Source organism: Poecilia latipinna, unplaced genomic scaffold (genome assembly GCF_001443285.1).
Source record: "Poecilia latipinna isolate Pla-1442-1.1 unplaced genomic scaffold, P_latipinna-1.0 Scaffold1061, whole genome shotgun sequence".
Taxonomy (NCBI): Eukaryota; Metazoa; Chordata; class Actinopteri; order Cyprinodontiformes; family Poeciliidae; genus Poecilia; species Poecilia latipinna.
This window is the reverse complement of record NW_015113677.1, coordinates 168366-194039: the sequence shown is the minus strand read 5'-3', so window position 1 is coordinate 194039 and position 25674 is coordinate 168366. Positions and strand designations below refer to the sequence as shown.

Here is a 25674-nt window from a genome sequence, read left to right as displayed (position 1 = left end):
AATGGGAGTTCAGGAAAGGACAAACAAGTGTCCAGACACAAAAGCAAGCACAGGGAACGGCAGGTGATGACATAATTATTACTGGAGGAGCAGCTATAACCCAAAGCAGGGATGCATTAGGGCAAATGACCAAATTGGTAGTTTTCCTGTCAATTCTTGTCTTTTGCAAGTTTTTTTTGAGAACACACACACAAAAAAATAATTAGCTTCATTTGTCCAGCAGTGACTCTTAAACAGCTACTTTTCTGACTTCCTATCTCAGGCAGCTGTGCTGAGGTGCTAATGCTAGGTTGTTTGTAAACAGGAAGTGACAAGGTTGCGGTAAATTTCAGACTTTATGAGTCAAGCTGGGTTTTAATGCTTTAAATATACACATGACTTTGTTCATTTGTGATGTTTGGAGCTGGTAAAGAAGTCGATGGTTATTACACGCAAGTTACCAAACCTTAATGCCTTTAAACCACATAATCAGTGAGCTTTACAACTGTGATTAATTACATATCCTTGTACTGAAAGAAAACTCCAGTACATATAAACTCTACCGTGACATGGAAGCTGGCAGATTAGATTTCGGTTCAACTGCAATAAACTGGTTTCACAACCAGAATCTTTTTTTTTTTTTTTCTTTCCAGATTATATCCAGGGCTGAATGTCAAGTGATAAATCACTTCCAATGTGGCTTTGCTCACCTGAATCATGGGCCATGTAATGCTGTCACAGCCTAACAAAACATGAAAACCTGAGCCAGAACTGCAACGCAAAGAAGTCATTTCTCAAAAACATGAAAAAAAAACTGATGTCACAGATGGTCTCGCTCCAATCTGACTGAGCTCGGGTTATTTTTTCAAAGATGCATGGGTTAATATTTCAGCCTCTAGATATGCAACACGGGTGACTTGCAGAAGTCTCTTGGACTTCTGCAAGTCTTTTGCAGAAGTCCAAGAGACTTATAAAGCAGCTTCCACATAAACCAGGGGTCAAACTCATTTCATTGTTTCATTCAATCAGGGTCATGAATGTCCTCAAACTGCTGGCAGCAAGAGAATGAATTCATAAAACCCACTAATAAGCTGTTTAATATATTAATGTTGAACATCTTTTCACGATAAAATATTTGAGTGTGTAACTGCTGTCCTGAAAGTTTTCTTTGTGTGTCTCTAAAGTTTAGGCGGCCACATGCAAAGTTATGAGGGGCCAGATTTGGCCCCCGTTCCTCGAGTTTGACACGTGCGACCTAAACAGATTAAAAATGCACACTTTTGCTTTAAGTACGCTGAATATTTCCTTCGTAGTAGTTCCACCCCCCTCTGACTCTCTTAATTGAATCCAGCTACAGAAAACAAGATTGTGCAATTTTAAATTACTTTTGAAAACCTGCATACATTTTTGGTAGGAATATTGTGGCTAGTTTTTTTATTCCAGTGCGTCAATTATTTCATTCTCTTTATGAAGAATGAACTTTATGGACGTATTAAGAATTAGTCATTTATTTGCGCTGATCTTGCTGCAGCTAGCATCTAAACTAAAATTGAAAACAGAACTTATTTGGAGGCATGAAATCCCGACGCATGCTCCTAAACAGATTTCAGGGACAAAATCACACATTAGTTCATTTTACACCAGAAATGAGGAGCAGCCGGTCAGGCAGGTTAATGTTTGCGTGTGACGCCGTTACTGCTCTTAATATATTTATGCGAGCCTGGACATCCAGTTGTAAATCTTTATGCGTTCTTACGTTTAAATGTGTGTGTGCCTGGCTGTTTACAACACCAGACTCTTGTCTCGAAAGCTCTGCGCTGGCGCTACATCAGACCAGTCTAAACACACACACACACACACGCACAGGCACACGCGCGCTCGCACACACACTGCCCCCCTCGGAGCCATGCTTTCAGAGACGAGGGGCCCTAAACGCCTTACAGACTCCTAACAAACACAACTCTCAATGTCGGCCCGCAAGTATTCGCAGTATTTGGCCTTGCTGTAATTTACAACATACTTACCTAATTGAGATGCTATTAAGGTCAGAGCGCGGATTGTTCTGCGTCTGCCTCATGGCTAATGCACATGATATAAGCGTGACATACGCAGCGCAGCATAATTGTCCTAATATAGCAGAGCGGAGTTAACCACATAGTGAGAGTGATCTATGGTCAGTGCAGTGTACTTAGAGAAACATAAATAATGACTGATGTCTTGAGCGGAGACGTGCCTGCGCCGGCCTGCAGGGCATGTTGCGGAGTGTTTCTGCTGAAAGTTACTGACGGTGTCACACACACACACACACACACACACACACACACACACACACACACACACACACACACACACACACACACACACGAATGTATAGGATCTTGATGAGGTAATCATGAAAACAAATACTGCATTAATTATAGATTACTGAATTTTGTCTGGATTTGTGTTTTTTGGACATTGTTTTCACACACACTTTTCAAATTGAACCCCGTATGCAGCTGAAATCTGCAGGAGGACGAGGAAGCGACTAAGAGCTGTGGAGTCGTCCAGCCAAAACATCCCTCTGAAGTTTTTAATCGACAAGTCCAAGTCACGTCTCTAATGACTAAAATATAATAATCTTTGCACTTTTTGTAAAAATGTGGCTGTTAAATAAGCGGATTTGTACTCACTGTTGACGAGGGCAAAGGAATTGTTTTGTGAATCGTCTGTCTGTTGGTTTGCTTGGTTTTTAGTGAGATCTGATTAATGACTTATCAAACATTTATGCAATTAATTCCTAAACTGGCTTTTCACCAAGTCATTATCTGCTAAATCATGCTTTATTATATCAGCTTGTCCAGGGACTGCAGGTGGAAATTGTTTTCATTTCCGTTGCATATCTCCTTTTAAATGGTTAATCGAATGTTGTACATCATCTCTGTATGAATAAACAGAACAATATCAGATTCATCCTTTCCATTTTTGAACAATGCTGACTTATGAATTCAAACCTTGTAATGTTTTATCTGTACGCCTAATGTGTTAAAATTACATTGAAAAGTTTGGTTTATTTTAAACTGATGTGACATTTCACCCAATGGAAACATAAACGTGTGCTGCTGTTCAAATAAAAATTTGTGGATCAAGGGTGATCAAGATGTTATGTTCAAATCTCTAATAAAATAATAATAATAATAATAATAATAATAATAATAATAAAGATCCAAACAGGAAAATATTTTAATTGAAAGATCCTCAAGTGTCTTTCTTAGTTACCGCCTGCCGCCTGTCAGTCTCTCGGTTCATAGATGTCAAGAAGCATTGTCGAAGCAAAAAAAAAAAAAAAGAAAAATGGCTCTAAAACAAAAGGTTTGAGTTATAGCTGTTAAAAAATCTGATTTTGATCTGTGTACTAATCTTGAAACATAATTGAAAGTCAAATTCCATACACTCACAAATTTCTACCTTTAATTTGGGTAATAATAGATCAAAATGTTCCAGTTATGTTTCCTTTTTTGCTTGTTCAAAAGATAAATAATATTAATCTCTATAATGAAAATGTTCCCCTTGTGGTAAAATATTTAAAAGTCCACAATGTTTGCAGTTTCCAGTGTTAAGGGCTCAGTTTCAGTTTCAGGGGGCAAAAGGTGAAAGAGGACAATTTGTTAAGGGTCAGATTAGTAAGCAAAGAAACATGTTCTGCACTATATAACCCGTAGTATTTGTAATATTGTCTGGGACGTCGTCAATTGAAATCTGCTGAGATTAGTTCATATGGATATGTTTGAGTTGATGCTGTTTGTGTTGTTGTTTTGATGTTCTACTTTGTCTGCTGTATATGTATATGTATAACCTCAGCAATGGATAAACTGTGACACTTTGGCATGTAAATGTGCTTTTCTATCTTCCAGCTGCAGCTGGCTGCGCAGCATCATCAGCGCTAGCTCGCCCATCGAAGAGCAGAGGTTTAATTTTAGCTGTGCCATTTTCTATTCCTGTGCTCCTCTATAACAACCTTTCTTGTTATCACCTCCGCTCACCAAAAAAAATAACCGTCTGTGCTGGGAATTTATTTATTTATTTTTTCAAATTTTCGTTGCGTTGTTATATATGCTGTCTACCACAAGGGGGAGGGGGGGGGGAGCAGCGCCCCCGACCGATACTAACATATACAAATTTTAGTCAATACAGGTTTCAGCAGATTTCAACACAGTTTGAACTGGACCACAACCACAAAAAAAAGAAAAAAAAAAGTGAATTATTGCTAAATATGTTCACATTTTACAACTTGAACTTGCTGCTTGCCCCAAGCGGCGGACTGATTTCGCCCCCCGGGCAAATAAAATCGCCTCCCTCTTCCCTGACAGGCGGCGCTGATGCCCAGGCCGCACCGGCCACTGTTTGAGCTCGTCACTGGGGTATTTTTCATCGAGTGCGCCTGACAGAAAGATAAGACGCTGTCGCGGGGCGTCATCCATCTTTGTTTCCAAGTTACTCTCGGAGAATTCAATCTCAAGAGTGAGGGGTTAGACACACTGGTGATTAATCAACTCCGTGTTCATGTGGGTGCGAGTGTGTGTGCGCAGATCTTCACGGGCCTTTGTCTGCAAGCGATAAATCAATGTCCGAGCCCGTACAGGACGCAGAATGCCTTAACCCCTATCAGCCCGTACAAGATGAATTCATCTAGAATTGTCTGGCGGACAACACTTTGACAGCATAGCTACGCTATCTGACTCAGCTCGAGCGGTGGGACGATGGCGAACCTGCAGGGTTATGAAGCAGAGGGAGCGGAGAGTGAGTATTTATCCTGAAGGAGGGAGGGGAAAACAAAAAAAGAAGAAAAGAAGAAAAAAGCTGGCGGCTGACCAGGAATGAGACAGGCATGGGAACACGACTTGTGTGCACAGAGACGTCAGCTCACAGTTTATGAATAATCCCTTGGACCTCTGGGAGAAATCCTATTCAAAAGCGAATCAACTGTGACACTAAGGGTTTTTTTTTTAGCCCGGTGAGTGATTAGATTTACGTCTACGGGCGACTCGCGGAAGACGGTGTAGCTAAGAAAAGTGCAGAGCCATTTAAAGAATGCGCAGTCACAAAACGACAAAAGTGTCCCTCCCCCTCCCCCCCGCGGGAGATTCTGGTGCAAACGGCGAGGGATAAAAGATGAAGATTAATGACATAACACGGCTCTGCTTTCATTATGTCACTGTAGTTGTAATCAAATCGCTTTTAAATGAATTTAATTTCCTTATAATTTATCACCCCGTTTAGTTCATGCGATTTATCTTTTGATCGTTGTTGTTTTGACTGTTTGAAAAAGTGCTGCATCTGAAGGCCGGGATTTCTGAACAAACAGGATTTTAAGAGTAAAGCAAACAACGAGTGAATCTGGTTCACAAGACAACGCTCCAGTCCTCCGACTGACGAGAGACGATGTTTGAAACTTTACGCCTTTTCAGCAAAGATACGCCGCTGGATGTAAATATTATTAACCTTCAGTAGTGGAAAAACTTTTTTGAGGGAAGGGATGATGTTTTGAAGTCAGGTGGGTGACCATTGATGTTTAGGTCAATTACGAGAAGAAAGTCGTTTTAGTAAGAGGAAAGCTTGGATCATTTATTTTCTGGTAATGCTAAGACTTCATCCTGGTATTATTTCGACTGTCTTAATGTGACATTATGACGTAAAAAAAAAATAATTCTTAGCCTGACCCTCATATTTTGTCAGACTGAATTCAAAGTCCAAATAAGTAGAAGCTGTAAAAACGCACCTGTCAAGGAAGACAGTGGGCTTCGGCTGGAACCATGGAAACAAGATGAGCGTTGGTGGATAAAAAAAAATAAAATAAAAAAAATCCAGATTTTCCAAAAAATGTAATCTTCAAAAACCAAAGTTAAAGAATGAGAACAGTCTTTGTATTTCCTGTAGAATTACAAGGATGACTAAACGGCTTAATGACTTCCAGTTGTTTCAAATAAAAAAAATTAAAAGTAGCTTTCCTCTCTAGCACCGTTACAAAAACACATTTGGTCATCCAAATTAAAAGCACTTCCTTTCAAAATTATTCACAAATGCAAAAGCCTCTTGCATCAATTCACTACCGACTTACTTCTCAGAAAATGCTAATTTGAGTCGTTAGAGACGTGTAAGTAGCTTATTTAAACATTTCTGACATTCTGCCAACAAGAAATACTTTTAATTTGAGCAATAAATCAAATTTTACTCCTTTGTTTGAGAAGAATGATGGGATCCCACAGGGTGTGGCTAGTCAGACCTGCTGAACCGAGGTTTCACAAAAAAAAAAAAAAAATTGAAGTTTCAAGACTGGCCTATTAACAACATGGTGGTTTTGTCCACTTCTTCTTTACAGTGTAGATGGAAACATGGGTCAATAGGTTCGTACACCTGCTGCCCAAAGGCGAAAAGGAAGCCCCTGCCCCCCCCTTGTCTGTGTAACAGGTGTGTCCCCCCGACAGGACCATCAAAACAAGAAACTCACATAAGCAGAAACGAAAGCCGGGCAGTGGGTGGGCACTCCAGAGGAAAACAGTAATTATGAAGGATTTATGGCTGACACAGATTCTTGCAGCTGTTTTAACGTTACACCTAATGAAAGCTGGTTGTGGCACCAAAACACATGAAGCTCTGATTAGAAGTAAAGTCTATTTTAAAAAAAAAAAAAAGAAAAAAGAAGATTTTCTTAAATTGACCCGTGTGTTTTGAAATTATACTGGCTTCATGTGCGGATTGAAGGCGAGGCTGAAGGAGGCGAAGCGGGAGGTGCAGCGTCTAAACACAGGTTTGTGTTCCCAATCAGGAGACGGTGATTACAACACGACGGCCAATGCCAGTGGGCCGTGGCACAGTCTGAGGGAGGTCTTCAGGGCTTTCGATCTACAGCGGTTCAAGATCATTACTCCCCTCTCCAAAACAAAGACGCCTGAGAATGACTGACACTTGCAAACAGCCGTGGTAATGGGCGCATAGCGACGGCAAGGTAAATACCCAGGAAAGTGAGGGAAATCCTGAGCTGGCCGACTTGAATGGCTGCAGAATGCATTGTTCTATTGTATAGGAATTGTTTTTGACTCAGAATAACCTCATATTGAGGTGAGCCTTACGTCCAAAACATCAGAACCACAAGAGAAAACGGAATAAGCAGCAACGCAGCAGACTTGGAATAAAAAGAGGAAATCAAATCAGTCAGCATGCAGGCGGAATGTCCGTCTTATGGACTCACAGAAGTTTATATAAGACGCTTCCTCAGACTCAAAAGCATTAAGCTTTCACTTACTGTAAAGATTAAATAAATAATCTAAGTAAAACGTGTTAAGAATGCACTCAAATACAAGATAGAAAGAACATTGAATGTTTTACCTTTTTTACTGGTTTGACAAATTAATCGTGAACAATCAAATTTGGCCTATTTGACAAAAAAATTATACAAAAAAACCTTTGATGTTAAAGTGAAAACTGATTTTTACAAACATGATGAAACTTAAATAAAAAACGTGACATAAAATACATGATTGCATGGATATTCACTGCATTTAAAGTGACTGACCTAATTCAACAAAGGTCCAGCCAATTGGTGCTACTAGTCTCACAGTGGGTGGGATAGAGGTCACCTGAGTGCAGTGGCTGTGTCCTAAGTGACTGTAACATAGAGTCATATATAGAGTTAATCACTGGTTAATCAGTATTCCTGCTTATCATTAAAGCATGAAAATAAAAGAACAAGAGCAAATCAGATAAAATGTTACTGAAAAGTCATGGGACGTCTTCATGTTGCATATTGTTATTTAATTGTCATTATTTTCTAGAAATCCGTTTTTCACTTTGACATTAAGACATTTGTTTAGTTGTAAAAGCAATAAAAAGGTACAGAGCTCATAAAACCATACCGGTTTGGCTGGAGGAGGACCGACGCTCAGTTTCTAAAGTACGCACACAGATGCACACTGTAAAACTGTAACTGTTAAAATTATAGCCTTGACAGTATTTTTTTCAGCACTCAATATAACCGTCTGATGTTTTATCAAACGGTTGACATGCAATCTAAACGTAAGGTTGTCTTCCAGCCAAATCCCCTAATATTTCAAGGGAAATGTTCTTAAGTTAGCTTCTCCTCTGCGTGCAAAACCACGAATGCTATCCGGAGGTTTGGGAGCAACATTAATTTAGCTTTATTACAATTAAGAACAAGCATTAATTCAAATAGTGATGCCTGCTGGAGCCGGCAGGTGAATACAAGCTCGTCAACTCGCGCCGCAGAGCACAGCCACATGAATAAAATACAACGGCGTCATCAGCATAAAGGCGTGCTGAAGCTGAAGCGACACGGTGATCCCAATGTTAATAATAACAAAGTAAAATAACATTAAATAGAGCCTCTAAAACCGCCTGAAGGTTAATTACTAAACCAATTACCAGTAAGTCTGTTTAAGAGCAGCTCATTTCACAATGCTGGTTGCCGATATGGTACAACGACCAGAGCTAAAGCCAGACTGATCTTCACTTAAGATATTATTGTCAACCAAATATTGCTTCAGGTGAATATTTATATTTATTTCAGGTTTTAGAATCCTGACAACAAAAAAAAAATCAGAAAGTTGGGATACAGGCAGATTTAACTTAAATCCGAGTTTAAAGGCTCTACAACAACAGGAGGTCAATTAGTCTGGAGAGTCGGATAAAAAATAAGGGAAGTTCGTCCTTTTATGTTCCAAGAAGTAAAACTCCTCAATAGTAATAAAAGAAGCTAAAACACTGTTGTTTCAGTCATACTTTATGTATACATAAAGTCACTCCTTCTGTGTTGCGATGTAGTTTCATAAAGGCCGATGCATGGTGTTCTCAAGAGCAGCTCGAAGCCCCAATGTTGATATCTGATATCCAAAACAAGGCTGGACTGGCAAACACCAACTTCCTCCTTTATTAATGGCCGGTTAATATCTTTTGCTTAGACTACTTGCTACAATCCAGACAAGATCTAATCTTCCTACTTGGCTGGTTCTGGTGCTGGATGAAGTCCAGGACATTTTCTGTGCTGCTTCCTGAGTTGCTCTCATCCACTATCAGGTCCAATAGAGAAGTCTTAAATTATCAACCCACGGTTGGTTTTCTAAAGCATCGTCCACTTGCAGCGTTGACGTCACAATTTGCTCTCTTCCTGTAAAAGCAGCTGCTGTGTTTTTCGGTTATGCCTCGCTGCAAAAACTCCTCACTCTTTAGCTACGATCTGGTCATCTATGCAGCAAAATTAAGCATTTAGTTCTTACGACAGCAGAACGGGTGGACCAGTGTGACACAATAAGGTAAGAGAAATAACACTCTTAAATCGCTCTAACTCGTCCGACAGCATCAACAAGACGGCAAAATCAAATCAGTTCTGCTGTCAGACACACGACTCTGTTTCTGAACGCCCAGAGTAATCTGATCAGTCTCGCTTAAAGTCAAAACACACACTGTGCCTACCTTATCTTCCATTCTGATCATGCGTGCTCCAATGGTTGGGTACTCTTTATCTTCTCCCTTTCCTAGTGAATTGGCAGAAAAGGGGGGAGGGAGGGGAAACATTCAGAAAACAATTGATAGCATAACTAACATTACTTGATGACAAATCCCAAGATAAATCTTGGCATTTATCCATAAGAGGTGAAAACAGATGTGGAGGCAGAATGCATTTGCCACTGAACATATCATTTGTTTTTATGGACCTCGGAAAGCTCCAAGCTGTAATTACCATCTTACGTTGGCACCAGTGAATGACATGCAAGGGCACGAGAAATGAGCAGGAGGACAGTAGGAGGAAGTACATTAAATAAATGATTGCTTACACGGGCTGTAACTGAATAGGACGGCTCGTTATTTCTTGAAAAGTTAGGAACTGCAGAAATCAATGAATGACATTCACTCATACAGACGAGATATTTTCGCCTCACTGTTTTACCACTAACTCTGACTGGAAAGGTTTTGCATGTTCCCTTCTCTGTTTGCACCGGCTTCTATCTCCACGTTCCATGTCGATGCTCAATAAGCCCCCAGCATGAGCGCGTCAGTGGGGTCCGCCATGTTGCTGGCATCGCTGCTGCAAGACTGACTATGTCAGATAAATATGTTAGATAAATTACAGCTAATTTTCTTTTTCATTTGTTGCTATAATTTCACATTTACAAACACATCTTTTCGAATCTTGGAGTTTTGGTTTTATAAATACAGCCAAACTGGTAATGCTTCATTTGATCATAGGGTTGACATAACACCAGTCATTTAGATAAAATAATCTATGAAGGTCTGTGACTGTTGTCATGAAGTGTCACTCGGTAAATAATACTTTTAATGCATTAAAACTTGTGTTAAAAGTCCATTAAAATTGTTGACTTTGCATTAAAAGTGTCATTATTTACCAAAAAACACTACATGACGACAGTGGTAAACATTCATAAAGACTCCTTCATGTTCATCACAGTGTCATGTCAGTCTTATGCACATCCCATCAAATAAACTGTTACCAAAACAATTAATGACGTTGTTTTATGATCTGAAATAAATCAGTAGTGGATCCCAGTCTCTCTTTCTCTTTCTTATTCTCAATCTTCAACAGAAACTGATCATTTAAAATAGTCAAAGACAAAAATAATGAGCTCTCAGCAGTTATATATACACCTCTGTCTTTCACAAGACAGATAAATGTGCTGCAGCAGGTGGATACGGGTTCATAGCACTCTGATAAACTATCATCATTCTTGGGAGATTTAATCTTCAGGACGGCAGCAGTCAGCTGTGGTTTTAGCCCCTTCCAGATTAGCTGTTAGCTAGTCATTTGTTTAGCTAATTTGGATTTATACAAAACGAAGACGAAACAAGAGTTCGGCCTCACAGGTAACATGCTAACCGCACTTTAAAGAGAGAGTTCAGAATTTTTTAATTTTCGTTAACTTCATTAGCATCGCATGTTTGGTCATATTAACACTTTTCGCGTTGGAACAAGAAGCTGCCGTTTCACCTTTAGCTTCGCTCCTGTTCAGTTTAGGCTCGGTTTGTTTTCCCTCTGTCAGCAGCGACGTCAGTCGACAAAGAAGCTCCAGTAGCAGTCGATGCAACCGATGGGACCACTGAGACAGTTTGAAAGTAACGTAACAAACGAGTGTTTGTAAGTCGTCTGACAGGAATTTACGCAAAGGTGCCAATAAATGGCGGCACACGGCCCAGCGAGCCGCGGCAAACAAATCCAAGCGCTTATAAACACAAAAACACTCAGCCAAACAGAGCCGTGAGCGCAAACATTACAGCCCTGTCGTTCTCCGGTATTTAGTCTGCTGGTGCTTGAGCATGTGTGAGTTGTAAACACAGAGGTGGAGTGAGGAGTGATGGTTGTCTGTCAGATCCGGCCTGTTTCCTTGCTGTTTACCTGGCAAAAACATTCCCGGCTTCCCGAGGGTGCCATCCAGCCTGACGGAGAGCAGATAAAGACGGAGAAAAGTTAAAAACAGATACAGAAGAGATTCATCTGGCCGGACAGCTTGTTATGGTAACTGTTAAACAAGGAAGAAACACAAGACAAAACTGATTCATCTTTACACGAAAATACAGTAATGAAGGGCAGTGGAAATCCTCCCCACACTACGGGGGAGAGATCTGAAAATCGAAGTGAGTAAATAACATATTATTTAACAGCTTTTTCATTTTGCGTTGATCCAAAACAAACTTGCTTCACCGTTTCTTTTAAGCTAATTATTTTAATAATAAGCGACTGCGGTGCAATCAGTGGTAGCTTTTTATGCACGTTTTATACCATTTAGAGTCGGTCGGGCACTTAATGTAAAACATCAAAATAGTTATTTTGAACTCTACTCAAAGCATCAACAATCTTCTGCCTTATTTATCATTGCTTTCTATTTGAAACTTTACATTGTTGGGATCACTAACAAAGACTGTTAGTGACATTGTCGTTTATCAAAACATTAAAAAGCCAAAAACTATAATTTTTTTAATTTCTTACTACTCATGTTATTGCTTCTTTTATATCGTATCTGTGTTGTTTTCCAAATGTATTTTGTTTTTTTTTGTCTTAAATTGATGTTGTTATTCTGTCTACTAATATTACGCTGAAACATCTTTTATCTTACAAATAAGTTTGGAAAAAAATGAAACAAATTGGTGTTTATTAATTCAGCCGTGGTTAAAAAAAAGCATAAGAAATAACATTGCCATAATTATTGACCTCAAACCACACTAAGCATTTTTTGATCGTTCACTTAAAGCTGCAGTAAGTAACTTTTATTTTAAAAACTGGTTTTTTTGTTTGTTTGTTTTTTACATATCTGTTAAAATTTCACAATGTGGTGACAGTGTGAGACAATTAACGTGTGAAAATATGGAGCTTCTCCATCTCCTCCCAGTTCTCCCAGTGCTATCTGCAGGAATACACCACTCAGTCAGAAACAACCAATCAGAGTCAGGAGGAGGGTCTTAGACCTGTCAATCATGCTTGTGTACAAGCTTTCCAAAATTTCTCTGTAGAGAAATAATGATTTTGGTGAATGCATTTGACAAAATGTAATGTTTATTGCTCGTTTCATAATTGCAAAACACTTTGACCTGCCTTGTTGATGAAATGTGCTATAAAAAATAAACTTGACTAAGTTCCCATAGCAACCATTTTTTATTTATTTATTTTTTAATTTCCATCATGAGTGCCAATATTGTGATGCTCGCTATAAAGAAACTTTACGTCTTTCTTCCCAAAAATGAGAACTTCACCGTGCCTATTGGATATATTTACGAGACCGACAGCCAGCTGCACTCACAACATATATTTTTTAATCATTTACATAACTTTAAACATTTTTTTTCTTTTTTTTTTTTTCTATAAAATATCGAGGAAACTTGCTAAAAACCCATGCAAAGATTTATGGGGCATCAGAATAAGAAACAGGACAAAAAGTCGAGGCGTCCACCTTCTCTGCAGCTCCTTGATGCGAACCATCATGTTAAGGTGACCCTGGGAATACTGCTCGATCACGTCTCGCACATCATAGGGTTTCCGAGCTTGCTGCGGATCCACACACACGCACACACACACACAAGAAAAACACACGCACACACGGTGGGACACAAAGCCATTGTCAATCACAACCTCTTGTTGCTCGGTCCCCTGAAAACATCCCCCAACCCCGGTGGGTGCAAAGAGTTCATTGTGAGCTCAATGTGTGTTTTGTGTGAGTGTGAGCATGCATGCGTGTGCATACGTATGTTTGTGTGCGCACAGAGAGGCGCATGGTCATGTAGAGAGCAATCGTGTTAAGGTCCTTTCACAGCTTTGTGTGGTGTGACGTTGACACAGGGGGTATCAGAATGAACTCGGTGAACCCTTTAGGGTATCCCTGCTAGACACACTATGGTCTGTACAGCTGAGACCACTTAGCCCGTAATTGGAAACATGCAGAACACCTGAAAAAAAATAAAAAATAAATAAATAAAAAAACCGTGGTCAGAGAAACTGTGATAGGGAACTTTTACTACAGATAAATGTGTTTAGTAGCACATGTTACTGCAGGTTTTCCTTAAAGATTTGAAAAAGATAACAACACATGCAGGCTTCACAACTATAGGGCCATGCACTGCTGTAGTTTTATACGTTCCTACGATAAATGCATTATGACTATAAAGACAGACAGGCAAATTTTTTCACAAATTAGAACTTTACGCTGAATTACTGAACCCTACAAAAGACAAAACAGGAAAAAAAGAGAGACACTTCTACGACATCTCTGGAAAGGTTTATAAGATCCCCGAGTTACTTTAGCAAGTTCCAGTGAAATTTGTGCAGGTTAAGTTTGTGAGATCAACTTAAAGGTTTTACAAAATTCCAAGTTATTTCAGCAAGTTCCAGCAGATACTTTGTGAGAGCCTATTGCAAGATTCCAAGTTTCTTCAGGAAATTCAAAGAAAGGTATTTGTGATCCTGCAAAGGTTTTGCAAGAGTCCCAAGTCTCTTTAGCAAGTTCCAGTGAATGTTTGCTTTTGTGAGATCCTGTATAAGTTGTGCTAAAGTCCAAGACGCATTAGCAAGACCTTATGAAGGGTTTGCTAGACCAGTGAAGGTTCTGGAGAGTCTGAGATACTTTTACAAGGCAGAGCACAAATTCAGCAAAATCTAAGGTTACTTTTGCAACTGTCCCCCCAATTTTTAAGAGACATTTTGCGAGACCCTTTAGTGAATTCTGCAAAGGATTAGGAAAACCCAGAGTGACGTTTGTGAAATTCAGGAAAAACTTTACGATGTGACACAAATGTTTTTGCTTTTTTGTTGGTTTTTTTGCAAGAGTATCTGGCTGGAGACCATTTGGAAATCCTACACTGTAAATACTGTAAGTACCTCCCCTACAGGAAGTGGAAAGGTTAGAGAATATCCTGCCGTTTCCTGTTATTATCTTAACTCCACTGGTGTCAAAATAACAAAAATTTAAACTAAAACATTGGAAATTGGAGATGATTTATGTAATATGTAAGTTAGCTACTGATTTACAAATGACGATTTGAAATAATACAGTTAATTAGACATTTGTATCATATTGAGGATTTTTGTGCATGTTTAATTTATCTGGACATCAGAAGAGTGGCGTCACTGAATAGTTTCCATAAAGTGACGATCACATTTTTCAGAAGATTCTCTGTTCTCACAAACTTTTACTGAATCTTTTTTTTCCTTTTCTTAATTATTTCTCAAACGTCTCTAGTGGGGCTCAGTATTTGGACACAAACACACTCCTCTTCCTCTTCGTGCATAACACACTGCTTCCACTCAGAATCTGACCTTCTCATCTGCCGTTGCTCTAACTCCCGTTTCCCCCTCTCAGGATTTCTTTTTCATATTACCTGAAATTTCCTCCTGGCCACGAAGTACTGCATTCTGCGCAGGACTTTCACAGCAGACCTCTGGGCATGGGATAACCTGGGATGAGAAAACGAGACGGAATAAGGTTACAAAACAAGAGACTGTCGCTCAGGAAGAGCTCAGGCGTAAAATTAATTTGAAACACAAATGCACACTTGAGTTCGACTTGTTGCGTTTTAAGCGCCTGCAGGTATTGCATGAACTGTGCAACGGCGAGGCGCATTAAATGTGGGTCTAACGCGTGATAAAGCGGCATGAGGATAAAAATGCTGTGTGCACTGCAGCTGCCGCCTCCACATCCCGCTCATTGAACCTGACCTTTAGGTCACGGCATTAAATCTGCAACCTTATGCAGAGTGAAAGAGAAGCAAAACAGATTCCATCTGCACCGCAAAGGGTCCAAAAAACATAAGTCCCTCAGGTCAGAGCCGCACATCTGTGTCAACACGAAAGACAGGCCAATGCTGGGGTTCTGTGGAACACTGAAATTAAAACTAGTGGATGTAAACAACACGCACGCACGCAGTCAAACTTGCATGCCACGATGGCTTCCTCGCATGCAACTCAGTTTGTTTTTTTCAACACAGGGCCGTTTGGCTTACTTGTACTGAATCATTTGGATGTGCAATAAGCCGCACGCTGAACAGAAGGGAAAAAAAGTCAAATGTGACGTAAAAGACTGCAAAAGACATCAGATGTTACGAAAGCTGCACACAGCTTCATAACTGGGCGAGTTCCAGTTTGATTTGCCCTGAAGCTCAAATATAAAATCTCCTTCAGATCAGTCAGAACCGATGAGCAGTGACTAACAATGCTCTTCCAGTGTTGACACAATTACTGAGAGAAGATTTTAAAGTTAGTGAGTCAAGATGGCTCATTTATATTGTGACGGGAAAGAAGCAGTGTTGCCAGTTTTGAGATGACGTTGCTGCAGTTAGTGGCAACAAAATCATCCTACAATCACTCCTCAGTCAAAATGCACAGCTATTTTTGCTGCTGTTGTGAGAGACCTTTGGAGACGCTGCTGTGGAAGTCTCGTCACTGTAGCAAGTTTTACCGGGCGACAAATTTCCCAAGAAATCACCGCGTTAATACTGTCATTCTGTGACCGTTTTCGAGTAACGTAGTGGCGTAAGAACTCAAGTTCGCCGTCTCAAAGACTAAGTGAGCTTTCATCCTGAACAGAAAACTCCACACTGGAACTGGAAATAATTTTGAGGTTTTAAACCGTGACATGGAACATGCTAGAGTTACAGGAAAATATACAATCTCTAGGATACACACACAGAGAGTGCTGTTTCAGTAACGCTAACCATGCTAAGCGCTAACATAAGATACCAAAGCCCTTTTCTCACAGCTACAGCCCTGAGAATGAAAAATAGCACAACATATTAAATATATATATATATATATATATATATATATATATATATTAATAAATGAGTGGGTGAGTGTGTTTGAGGTGCTCTTAGGTTTTCCTTGTGTCTGCAGGTGGAGTGATGTTTCGCTCCATTGAAAAGCACCTCCAGCTGTAAATGAATAACCTCATTCTTGTGTTAAAGCCTGTGCTTTGTATACATGTGCGTCTCCGCGCTGTCGTGCACACCTCTCACGCAACGTGTCGGTCGCAGCAGACACACACACACACACACACACACGCACGCACGCCGAGCTGACACGAGGAAACACATGGCTTCCACCCTCCTCCCCAAATAAGGTCTTCTGTGGAGTCAACAAGTCGCTTTGAGGTCTTAATTAGGGCAAAGGGGACGACAAAAAGACTCGAGAGACAATATGTTGACAGCGGACCGTAAAACAGGAACATCAAAGAGCGATGGGTCGCACATTTTTTTTTTTTTTTTTTTGAGGGAAATACTCAAACACTCAAACAATACCAAACATAAAGAGTGGGAGGCCTTAATCTGGGAAAAAAGAAAGACGCTGACCACCCACTCCTCGCTCTTTTCTGTGTCGACAGTGAGAGATATGCGTGTTGTTTTCCTTGCTTTCTGTGTGACTTGGACATTCTGGTGTTATTGGTGGGAGGGGGGGCGGGGGGGAGGCAGGAGGAGAACATGTGTAGGAAACAAAAAACATGTGGGGCTCTGATGCTTGTACAACTCCCTCCTCGCCCTCCTCCCATTTCCTGCATCTCAAACAAATGCACACACATGTTTGGAGGACAAGTGTGATAAAAACGAGAACGCTGAGCGGCTCTGGTCTACCGCGCCGACTCCAGCACACATTTGGCGCGCAGAGAAACCAAACAAGTCCCGCGTCTCTGTGCTGCTGCAACAACTGCTGACTCGGCGTCTTTAGCCATCGCCCCGAGCCTTCGTGTTCGTTCGTTCACGTTGCTGAAGGTTCGTCCTGCAGACACGGGTTGGGGATTCCTCTCGAGCCGGCGGAGCTCAGACCTCCCCTCCCCCCCACAACGACTCCAATGTACCGTCCATTGTTCTGGTTCAGGGCAGCGATTTGTATTTTAATGCACAGGATTAAACCACCTTCCTCTGCTCTCGTCTCCGCAGACATGCTATTTTTCATCTGGTGAAATGCAGAAGTCGCTTCTAAGCTAGGTAGGCGCTACAGCTCTTAATTATCCCCCCAAAAACTGTGACCGATTTACCCCCAGGGCTTCTTCTTGACCCCTCGGTTTTTAATAAGTTTTCTCCTTTTTCATTTTCAGATGGTCACTTTGGAGATATCCGAGTTGTCAGTGGCAGCTCTCTCCATTCCCTCACCCCCCACCCCCCAAACGCCCAAACGCCCCCAGGCCCTCTTTTTGGCAGGGGGACAGTCAAATATCCTGTGCTTCCATGGTGCACAGCAATAACCTTAAAAACAAGCAGCCTCAGACATCAGTGTGCAATGGTCAGGGCCCAGAAAGACTGCTGAAGTGTGTTTGTCTCTGCGCTGATGTGTGTGTGTGTGACAGATAAGCCTGATAGCTGGTGCTTTGGTTTGTCAGAGAGATGTGCTTTTTCTCCGTTCTTCACAAAATCAGACAGCTTTCCATCGTATCTTTGGGAGATAAGAACTGTTTGCTTTAAGTGAAGAAATGCCAGAGGGTGACGTGGCAAGCACAAAAGCTGGAGACACATGGTAGCAGATCCTTGGCAACGTGGATCTGGAATAAGTAAGATAGATGACATTATAGCCTGAAGGTGAATAATAACAATAAAGTGTGAAAAACAGCTTTGCACATCCAGAGGCTTTGTTTCGTTTTATTTTTTTTGACCGTTTGTCTTTGCAAAATAACTCACGTTTGGTCAGATTTGATGGAGAGAATTTGCATACAGCATTTCAAGTTAAGCCAAAATTCTTAACTGGACTTGGGTGTGTACTTTGACTGGTCCACTTAGATATGCTTTGATCGCAGGCTGATGGAGTAAGAGGAACAGATGGAAGCACTCCTTTGTACCCACCGCAATCGGATCTCCACATTTGTGAGTTTTTTTGTTGTTTTTGTATGTTGGAAATGCCTGGATGCAACACCAATTTCCCCCCTGAAAGAGAATAAAGATGCTAAAATAATATCAATACCTGTCGTGATTGATACATGATCAATATCAATAGAAAAATCTCTAAATGTGTGAGTAGTGGGGTCCTTGGACTAGTTAAAACGCCACACGTTTTCAGGCCAATTACCACAACTCATTTACTCTTTTTGGTTACCTAGCAACAATCTGTTTTGCAGCATGCGCAGCAGCGGTTTCATGTTGTAGCATTTTAATATGGCAAAAGGTAAAATAAAAGTTACAGATATACAATGTATGTACAGGTCTTTTCCTCTGCTTTTTTTATTATCTCATTCGGATTGTAAAAAAAAAAACAAAACAAAACAAAAAAAAACAGAAAACAACTTCCATACAGGGTGATGCTGCTGTTTAACAAAAGGCTTTCATTCAGTATCCGCCATTCAGCTATGAATAGCCTGATCGGGACATAAGCGGCGCATTAGGAGTCACCGAGCCACATCAAAGCCCAGCGCCCCGTTTGATGTACGTGACCACAAACACACAAAAGACGAGAAATACTGTACGCTCTGAATTAAACGTGCCGCATTTTACTCTCAAACCTGCAAAATATATGTCTTCACTTGCAAAAGAACGACAGCAAATTAAATGGAATCGTATAAAATATCAACATCCAAAAACAAAAACAAAGAAGAAAAAAAAATCAGTCCAAATCCTGCTGTTTTAATTTAATGAGAGAGAAAATCAGAGGAGGTCAAAACTCTGACCTAACACACAGACAACCCACCGCAGAGGTGCACGACTAACAAAAAGAGCCAATTTCTGCTGACTTCCTCTGGACTCTGAGCTCCACTTTGTGTGAAGACAAGAGTGACGATGAGCGATCCAGATCTAAAACTCTGAAATCTCTGTTTCAACTCGTGTTTTACTAGAAGTACCTCTTTCAATCAGAATAAAAATAAGAAGAAATGCATACTGTTGAGGGATTTGTTTGCATTAAAAAAGTAAAAGATCAGTGTGCGACAATGGTTTCCATGGAGATAAAACCAGTAAAATATGAGGTTTAATGTTGCAGAGCGGAGATGGAGACAGCTGAAAGAGAAGGGCGTGGAGTGAAGTTATCCTCTAAGTGGGGTCTAATTAGAGAGATGGAGCGCTGGGTAATTTGGTGGTTATTACCCCCATGTTAGACTTTCTGGTCTAAATGTTATGCCTAGTCTGTTCCAGTAGCTTTTTTACTTCTTGGTGACAATATCATGTGTTATCCCCATTAATTTGGCTCCTTTTTGTTCAGGTTGCTAAGTTGGTGGTCTGACGTTCTCTTCAGTCCTGATGTAAGGATGCAGGTAGCCATTAGACCACTTCAAGGATTTACAACCAGTCAGACCCATCAACTGCAAATACACTCCCACACCTGTCTCTTATTACAGATTAGAGATAATTAAGGCTCTGGAAGTACTTCTTCATATGGACTGAAACGAGAAAAAAAATTTACTTCTGCACACCGAAGTGGAATACTGAAGTTAATTATAGCAACAACTGGAACGTGTCTCTTTAACTTAAACCGTCTCATTATTCAGATGGACTATGTTGACGTTTGTGTATTTAAGTAGCATTGAGGAGAAATTTAACAGTTGCAAACTGGAAAAAAAGATGGAAGTTTAACATTTTTAGGATGCCAATCATCTGCTTCCAGGTGTAAAAAAAACAAAAAAAACACACAAATGGTTGCCATGGTTGTGCATCCTAACAACTATCCTAAAGTAAAAAACAGTAAGGCCAGCTGCAGAGCATCCAAAACCAGAGGGGGTAATTGTCCAAAACAAAACAAAGTCAATTAAAAAAAGGATAAAAACTGCCACATTCAATCAGAAGTAACGGTACCAGCAATAAACATATACATTACCTTCTATATTGTAAGCATTTCTTCATAGTTTCCCACTTCGCATTTTGAAAATCAACTCGTTTAATGAAAACAGAGCAACTTAAAAAAAACAACAACTTTGTTAAGTTTTGGCGCTAGAATGAGGCGAGTTTTTTTGGCTGCACTGGAAGCACTTTTTTTTTTTTTTTGCATCAAGAGTCAAAAGATCAACAACCGGATGTTTCCACTGGTGCAAACCACGAAGACAACGACAGGAAGTGGCTGGAGGATCATGGCGCTTTTTAATTACTTATTATCACATAAACAAACGTATTCATGTGCGATTTTCATTGCATTTCTTACTTAATGGTAACACCGCTACTGTGACATTAGCGGAATATCGACAAAGTTTTGCGCACATTCGTAATGGAAACCCAGCTAATGTCACATGAGTTCAGTCAATCCACATTCGGCTCAAAAGTGTTAGGATATGAGCGAACATGTTGCTGAATCTTTATAAGATCTGGAGGGAAACCGGCTTCCAGGGCTGGAGGAGGGGGTAAGGTGGCAAGGAAGGATTTATGATTCATGGCCTAATAGGATTTGTTGCTATTTAGCTGGATTAGACATGTTAGAGAAAGAATCTATTTATTGCCGCCTATCGGGGGGTCCCTCACGCCTCGGTGGGGCGGGGGCAGCCTTCAGAGGTTAGGAAAAGCGAGGTGAGGTCAGGTGGTTTGCAAGGACCCTTGTTCTCATCCCCCCCTCCTTCCTTTCATCCGAGTGTTTTCGGGGATAACCCCTGGCATTAATGCCTGAGGAGCACCGAAGCCCTCCCCCCCCATCCACCCACCCACCTCCATTTTCAGTTCCACTACAACCACCGTGTTTGGATTAAACAGGTTTTCTTTCACAGTGTTCTGGTAATCCAAGCACATGAGCCCAGCGGCTGGTCATGCCAACACGCATGGCTGTTCATGGGCGGTTTTGTGCGCGTCTGCATGTCAAGGCACAATTAGCACCACCTTGGACTTCTGGGAGCAAGGGCCAGCGAGAGGCGACGGTCCCGGCTCTGCTGGCCTTAATCCTGCCAGTGGGAAGACTGGGAAGAAGAAGAGGAAGGAGAAAACAGAGAAAGAAAGAAAGACGTGAAGGGTGACCTTAAGCAAACGGGCTTCCCCTTCATAAGCCAATGGCTTTAGATTATAAAACTGAGCTCCTTGACAAAAGAGCATTATTCTCTCATTCATGTGTGGCATATGGGACTGCAGTGGGGAGGGACTGGAGCTAAAAACTGACGTTTAATTGGGTTTTTCTACAGCAGTTTGTCTTTTGAAGACGGGCGAACGTATAAAGGAAGAGGAAAAAAGTAGTAAAATGAACAATGTAATCAGTCAAACGGAGCTTGAGTGAGTGAGGTTCGGATGAGAAGTGACAGATTTATGGGCTCTAGGGATGCAAATGTTTGCTCTGTTTTTGATAAGAGTCGTCCTGAAAAGCAGATGTGTTTGTGGACGGGAGGCAGACTCAGATAGGAGAAACAATCTGGTTTCATGCAAACGTGGGCACACATGATGTGGTGCGTCTTGTTTACAATGACAATAATATTATATTCTATTACCTAAAACATAAGTAATGGTTCAAACATGTATTCCCAGTGTGTCAGTCGGGAGAAGCAAAAAGCACTGTACAGATGTGGGCTACTGGGATACAAATTATGCAAAACATAAAAATATCTGATACATGTGTGTTTAAAATGCCCATTTTCTTCGCTTTTTCATAAGTCTGCATAAAAAGAATAATAAAATACACAATGGCAATGTCCTATGTTATACTGTATAGTATGTGTGAGAGAAAGAGTTGGGGCGGTGGAGAGATTATAAATAGCAAGCAGATTTATGGTCACATAAGAGGCTGTGAATAACCTGGCAAAGTTGCTTTAATATCCAGTTGTTCAACGTTTCACTTCAAGGGTCTGGTTTCTCGGCTTCTGAGAAACGATTGGCGAAGGTCTTCAATTTTACCGCTAACATTTGGCAATGCACTAATTGGACGCTATGAAGCTTACCAGAAATTGCCAGCGCAGTAAACAACCATCTTTGGAGGTGTGTCCAACACGGACTGAACGGCTTCATTCACTTCCTCCGTTGCCATTGCTAAAACTATAGGCAGACCACATTTCTAAAAACAGCACAGAAAATCGACGTCATCCTTCACAACTTCTCCTTCTGTTCACTGGCAGTCCTGGAACAAATTCTGCTGGAGGAATCCAAGCGAATGGGAGAAATTCCAGACGGAGCACTGAAGAGAGATGATAATCAAGCGGCATTGTGTAGCTGATCGAGAAGCAGTGAAGCAAAGATAGGGAAGGTCAAAAAAGTCCAACGGAGGCTTCATAGCTAAATTTCAGAATAGATTATTTCTTATTGATTTTCCAGTTAAATCTCTTGAGTTATTTACTTTTACATTTTTGGTTTTAACTCTTGAAGATGCTCAAAACATGCTTTAGGAATAACAAATATACAAACAAGATCTTACAATGTAAGTTTGAACAATTCAGAATTCATATGTACATTTAGCAGCAAACAGATCCATGCTCATACTTTCAGGTTTAGAGCAACACGCAGCTCAACTCCTTCAAAGTTCCACTTGTAAACAAATTACAGTGAGTCTTTTTATCATTGCCAGGTGGTTCCTGCCAGCTGAGGATTATAAGGAAGCCAATTACATTACAAGATCCCATTTTCATTTTTTTTTTCCATTACGTTAACTTTTTTTTTTTTTTTTTTAAACACTGAAAGACCACTTTGGATTTCCACAATATCAGTAAAGTGACCAGTTTATCAGTTCTTATGTTTGCCCACAGAAGAACAGCCAGACTGTTTCTGCTGACTCCAGGCTAAGATCGTATTTGTTTTGACAGTGTAAACAGAGCAAGTCATTGGAGTTTGGCGGGGAGGAGATCAGGGCGCTCAGGGTCGTCTCCGTCTGGTCAGACCGACCTTCTTAATGCGAACGGGGGAGTGAGCAGGGGGTCGGCTAAATTATAAGACCTTGTCACGGCTTTAAGATCTTCTGAAAATGAAATGAGCTCGGTTTAACGCCTCTCATCTAGCGCTGTGATATTTAAGTGCCATTGGGCAGCTGTGTCAACATTTGAAGTCTGTTTGAGGCCTTAGGGCAAGGCTGTTATCTAAAAGCCGGTGTCAGTGTAAAAGGCAAATATATCCGCTTGTCCCATTAAAAGTGATCGTGGCTGCAGAAGGAAGTACATCTGTCAAAAGCGCCACAGTTGATTCTGGCGCGCTTCTCGTTGATTGACCTTTTTTTGAGGTTGCGTTACAAAAAGACGTGACGTTTACTTGCAGTGGGAGGGCAAACGATGACCGGAAAATATGAGGAAAAAGCTGGGAAGCAACTTGGCTGCCTAACTTTAAAGCAACAAGAACTCAAGTTTCCAGTTCTGGAGCTCAACAAAGTCGACGTTAAAACCGAAACAGCATCCAAAAGATGAATCAATCAAAAAATACCAAAAGGTAAACATTAAGAACAAGAGAACATGAATATATTTTTACATAAATGGCAAAAAAGAAAAAAAATATACACAAGAAGCCATCACTACAAAAAAGTGACCTATATTGATTTATATATTGCAATATTATCATTCCTGGGACAAATTATCGTCCAACAAAATTAGTTTTGACAAATTTTGCTGGCCTCCTAACAGAGCCTCGCCCCCAATGACAAAAGTCTAGCTCCGCCACTGCTTGTGCCGTCAGGAAACTTTAAAAAAAATTCAGAGGATGTCAAATCTTTTGGAAGACACTGTAAAAAAATCCATGGCTTTCTTTCTTACCTTGAAGTTGTATTATTAAAACAACACCAGGGTCATTTATAAAGCTCAAGGTCAAACAGTGCAAACGATGCAACATTGCTACGTTATGACATAAGAAATTGCGCAACCTGTTAGCACAACGTCGACGAAAAACGACCTCGTAGCACAACTCCGCACCGGCAGACAAGCAACGAAGACGAGATGGCTCGTTGCCCGGAACATTAAATAACAGGCTGCAGCTCAGAGACGTTTATCCGTCACGTCCCGAAGCATAAGCAGGCTTCAGATCAGCTGATTATCTGTCAACGTGCCGCAACGTTTATGTCAAAACTGGGAAAAAATAAAATAATAAAAAAAAAAACTTTACAGAGAAAAAAAGAAAGAAAGAAAAAAACCTTCCTGGCCAAATAACAGAGGAAGGAGTATACGGGGGATTCATCCTGTTTTCAAAGAGCTCGGTTATGAGAGCCGTTATCTGAGGAGAGGCGCTGGGAACGGGGTGCAAAACCATAATTGGAGGCTTGTCCTCAGCCAATTTTTCAGGGCAAATTATCAACGCATGGCTGGATTGCTGGAACCAAGCTGTGGGATCTCTGACGAGCCAGCGCCGTGCACCAATAGAAATCACTTAGTTCACTGAAAGCGGCGTGATAGATGGAGCTGCTGCTGCGTTAAACCTGCTGACTCAGCGCACAGGCAGGTAGCGGGACGGAGCGTGCCGCCATCTGCATGTGAAGCGTTTGCATGTGTGTGGCTTTCGCTGGAATCTGCACAACACAGCCGGCGAAATGTGGAGGGTTATTAATCTCAGAGGGAGTGCGTGACACTCTGACATCTCAGTTCGGGACCACCCCCCTGCCCAATACCCCCAACTCTTCAGAGGCAATATTGTCACTGCGCTCCAAAATAAAAAAGCTAAACATATATCACTCATGTGACGCTAACTTTAGAAACAAAATCATTTCAGGATTTTATTTGTTTTCATACAATGCTGCGCTGAGACGCCACTTCAAAGCCAGCGACTGCGGAGGAAATTGGAATAATTACAAAGCTGTTTGTTGCCATTGTCATTTGTGCAGCGCAGCAAGAATCTGCTGTTTATATTGTGCCAGCATGCGGCTGCCCGCAACTACAGAGCTGAAACCGGGAGGGAGCTATATCAGGGATCCGTGACTCCGAAATGAAATGTTTTCTGATGAATGACTGCCATAAACAGAAGACAGTCCGGCATAAATCAACAGCACAGAAACATGACTTCAACAAAAGAAAAAAAAATTATTTCAGCACAAGAGGTTTAATTAGAGATTTTATTACCGAAAAAACAAAAGAACATTAAGGTAATTAGAATGCACCAGTCCACTTGTCTTAGAGTCAAGAGATGATCTCAGTTGTGGATTTTTTTTTTTTTTTTTTTTTTAGCTCCCAGCCATCATGAACTATCACAACCCACTTGTGTTGTTTCACACAAACGGTTTGTGTGTGGGTGTTAACTGGGTCTCAAACAGGTATTAGGAACTCAGTCTAACTTGCACAACACATCTTCAACCCATATGGTTCCCACTTGTAATAAATAGTTGGTTTGGATCAAACTTAAATATGCAGTTACCACAGGGCCATAATCCATAAA

General features: G+C 40.8%; 1 protein-coding gene across 1 annotated transcript in view; it reads right to left on the bottom strand.

Annotated features, from left to right (window-relative positions):
• The window catches only part of kcnq1.2 (potassium voltage-gated channel, KQT-like subfamily, member 1.2), a 230990-nt gene that overhangs the window by 79341 nt on the left and 125975 nt on the right, over positions 1-25674 (bottom strand). Inside the window, exons 15-18 of the mRNA XM_015051688.1 lie at positions 14851-14926; positions 12930-13024; positions 11381-11421; positions 9445-9506 (exon numbers count right to left, since the gene is read on the bottom strand). Of these exons, the coding sequence (XP_014907174.1) occupies positions 9445-9506; positions 11381-11421; positions 12930-13024; positions 14851-14926 (274 nt within the window). The remainder of the gene's footprint in view (positions 1-9444; positions 9507-11380; positions 11422-12929; positions 13025-14850; positions 14927-25674) is intronic.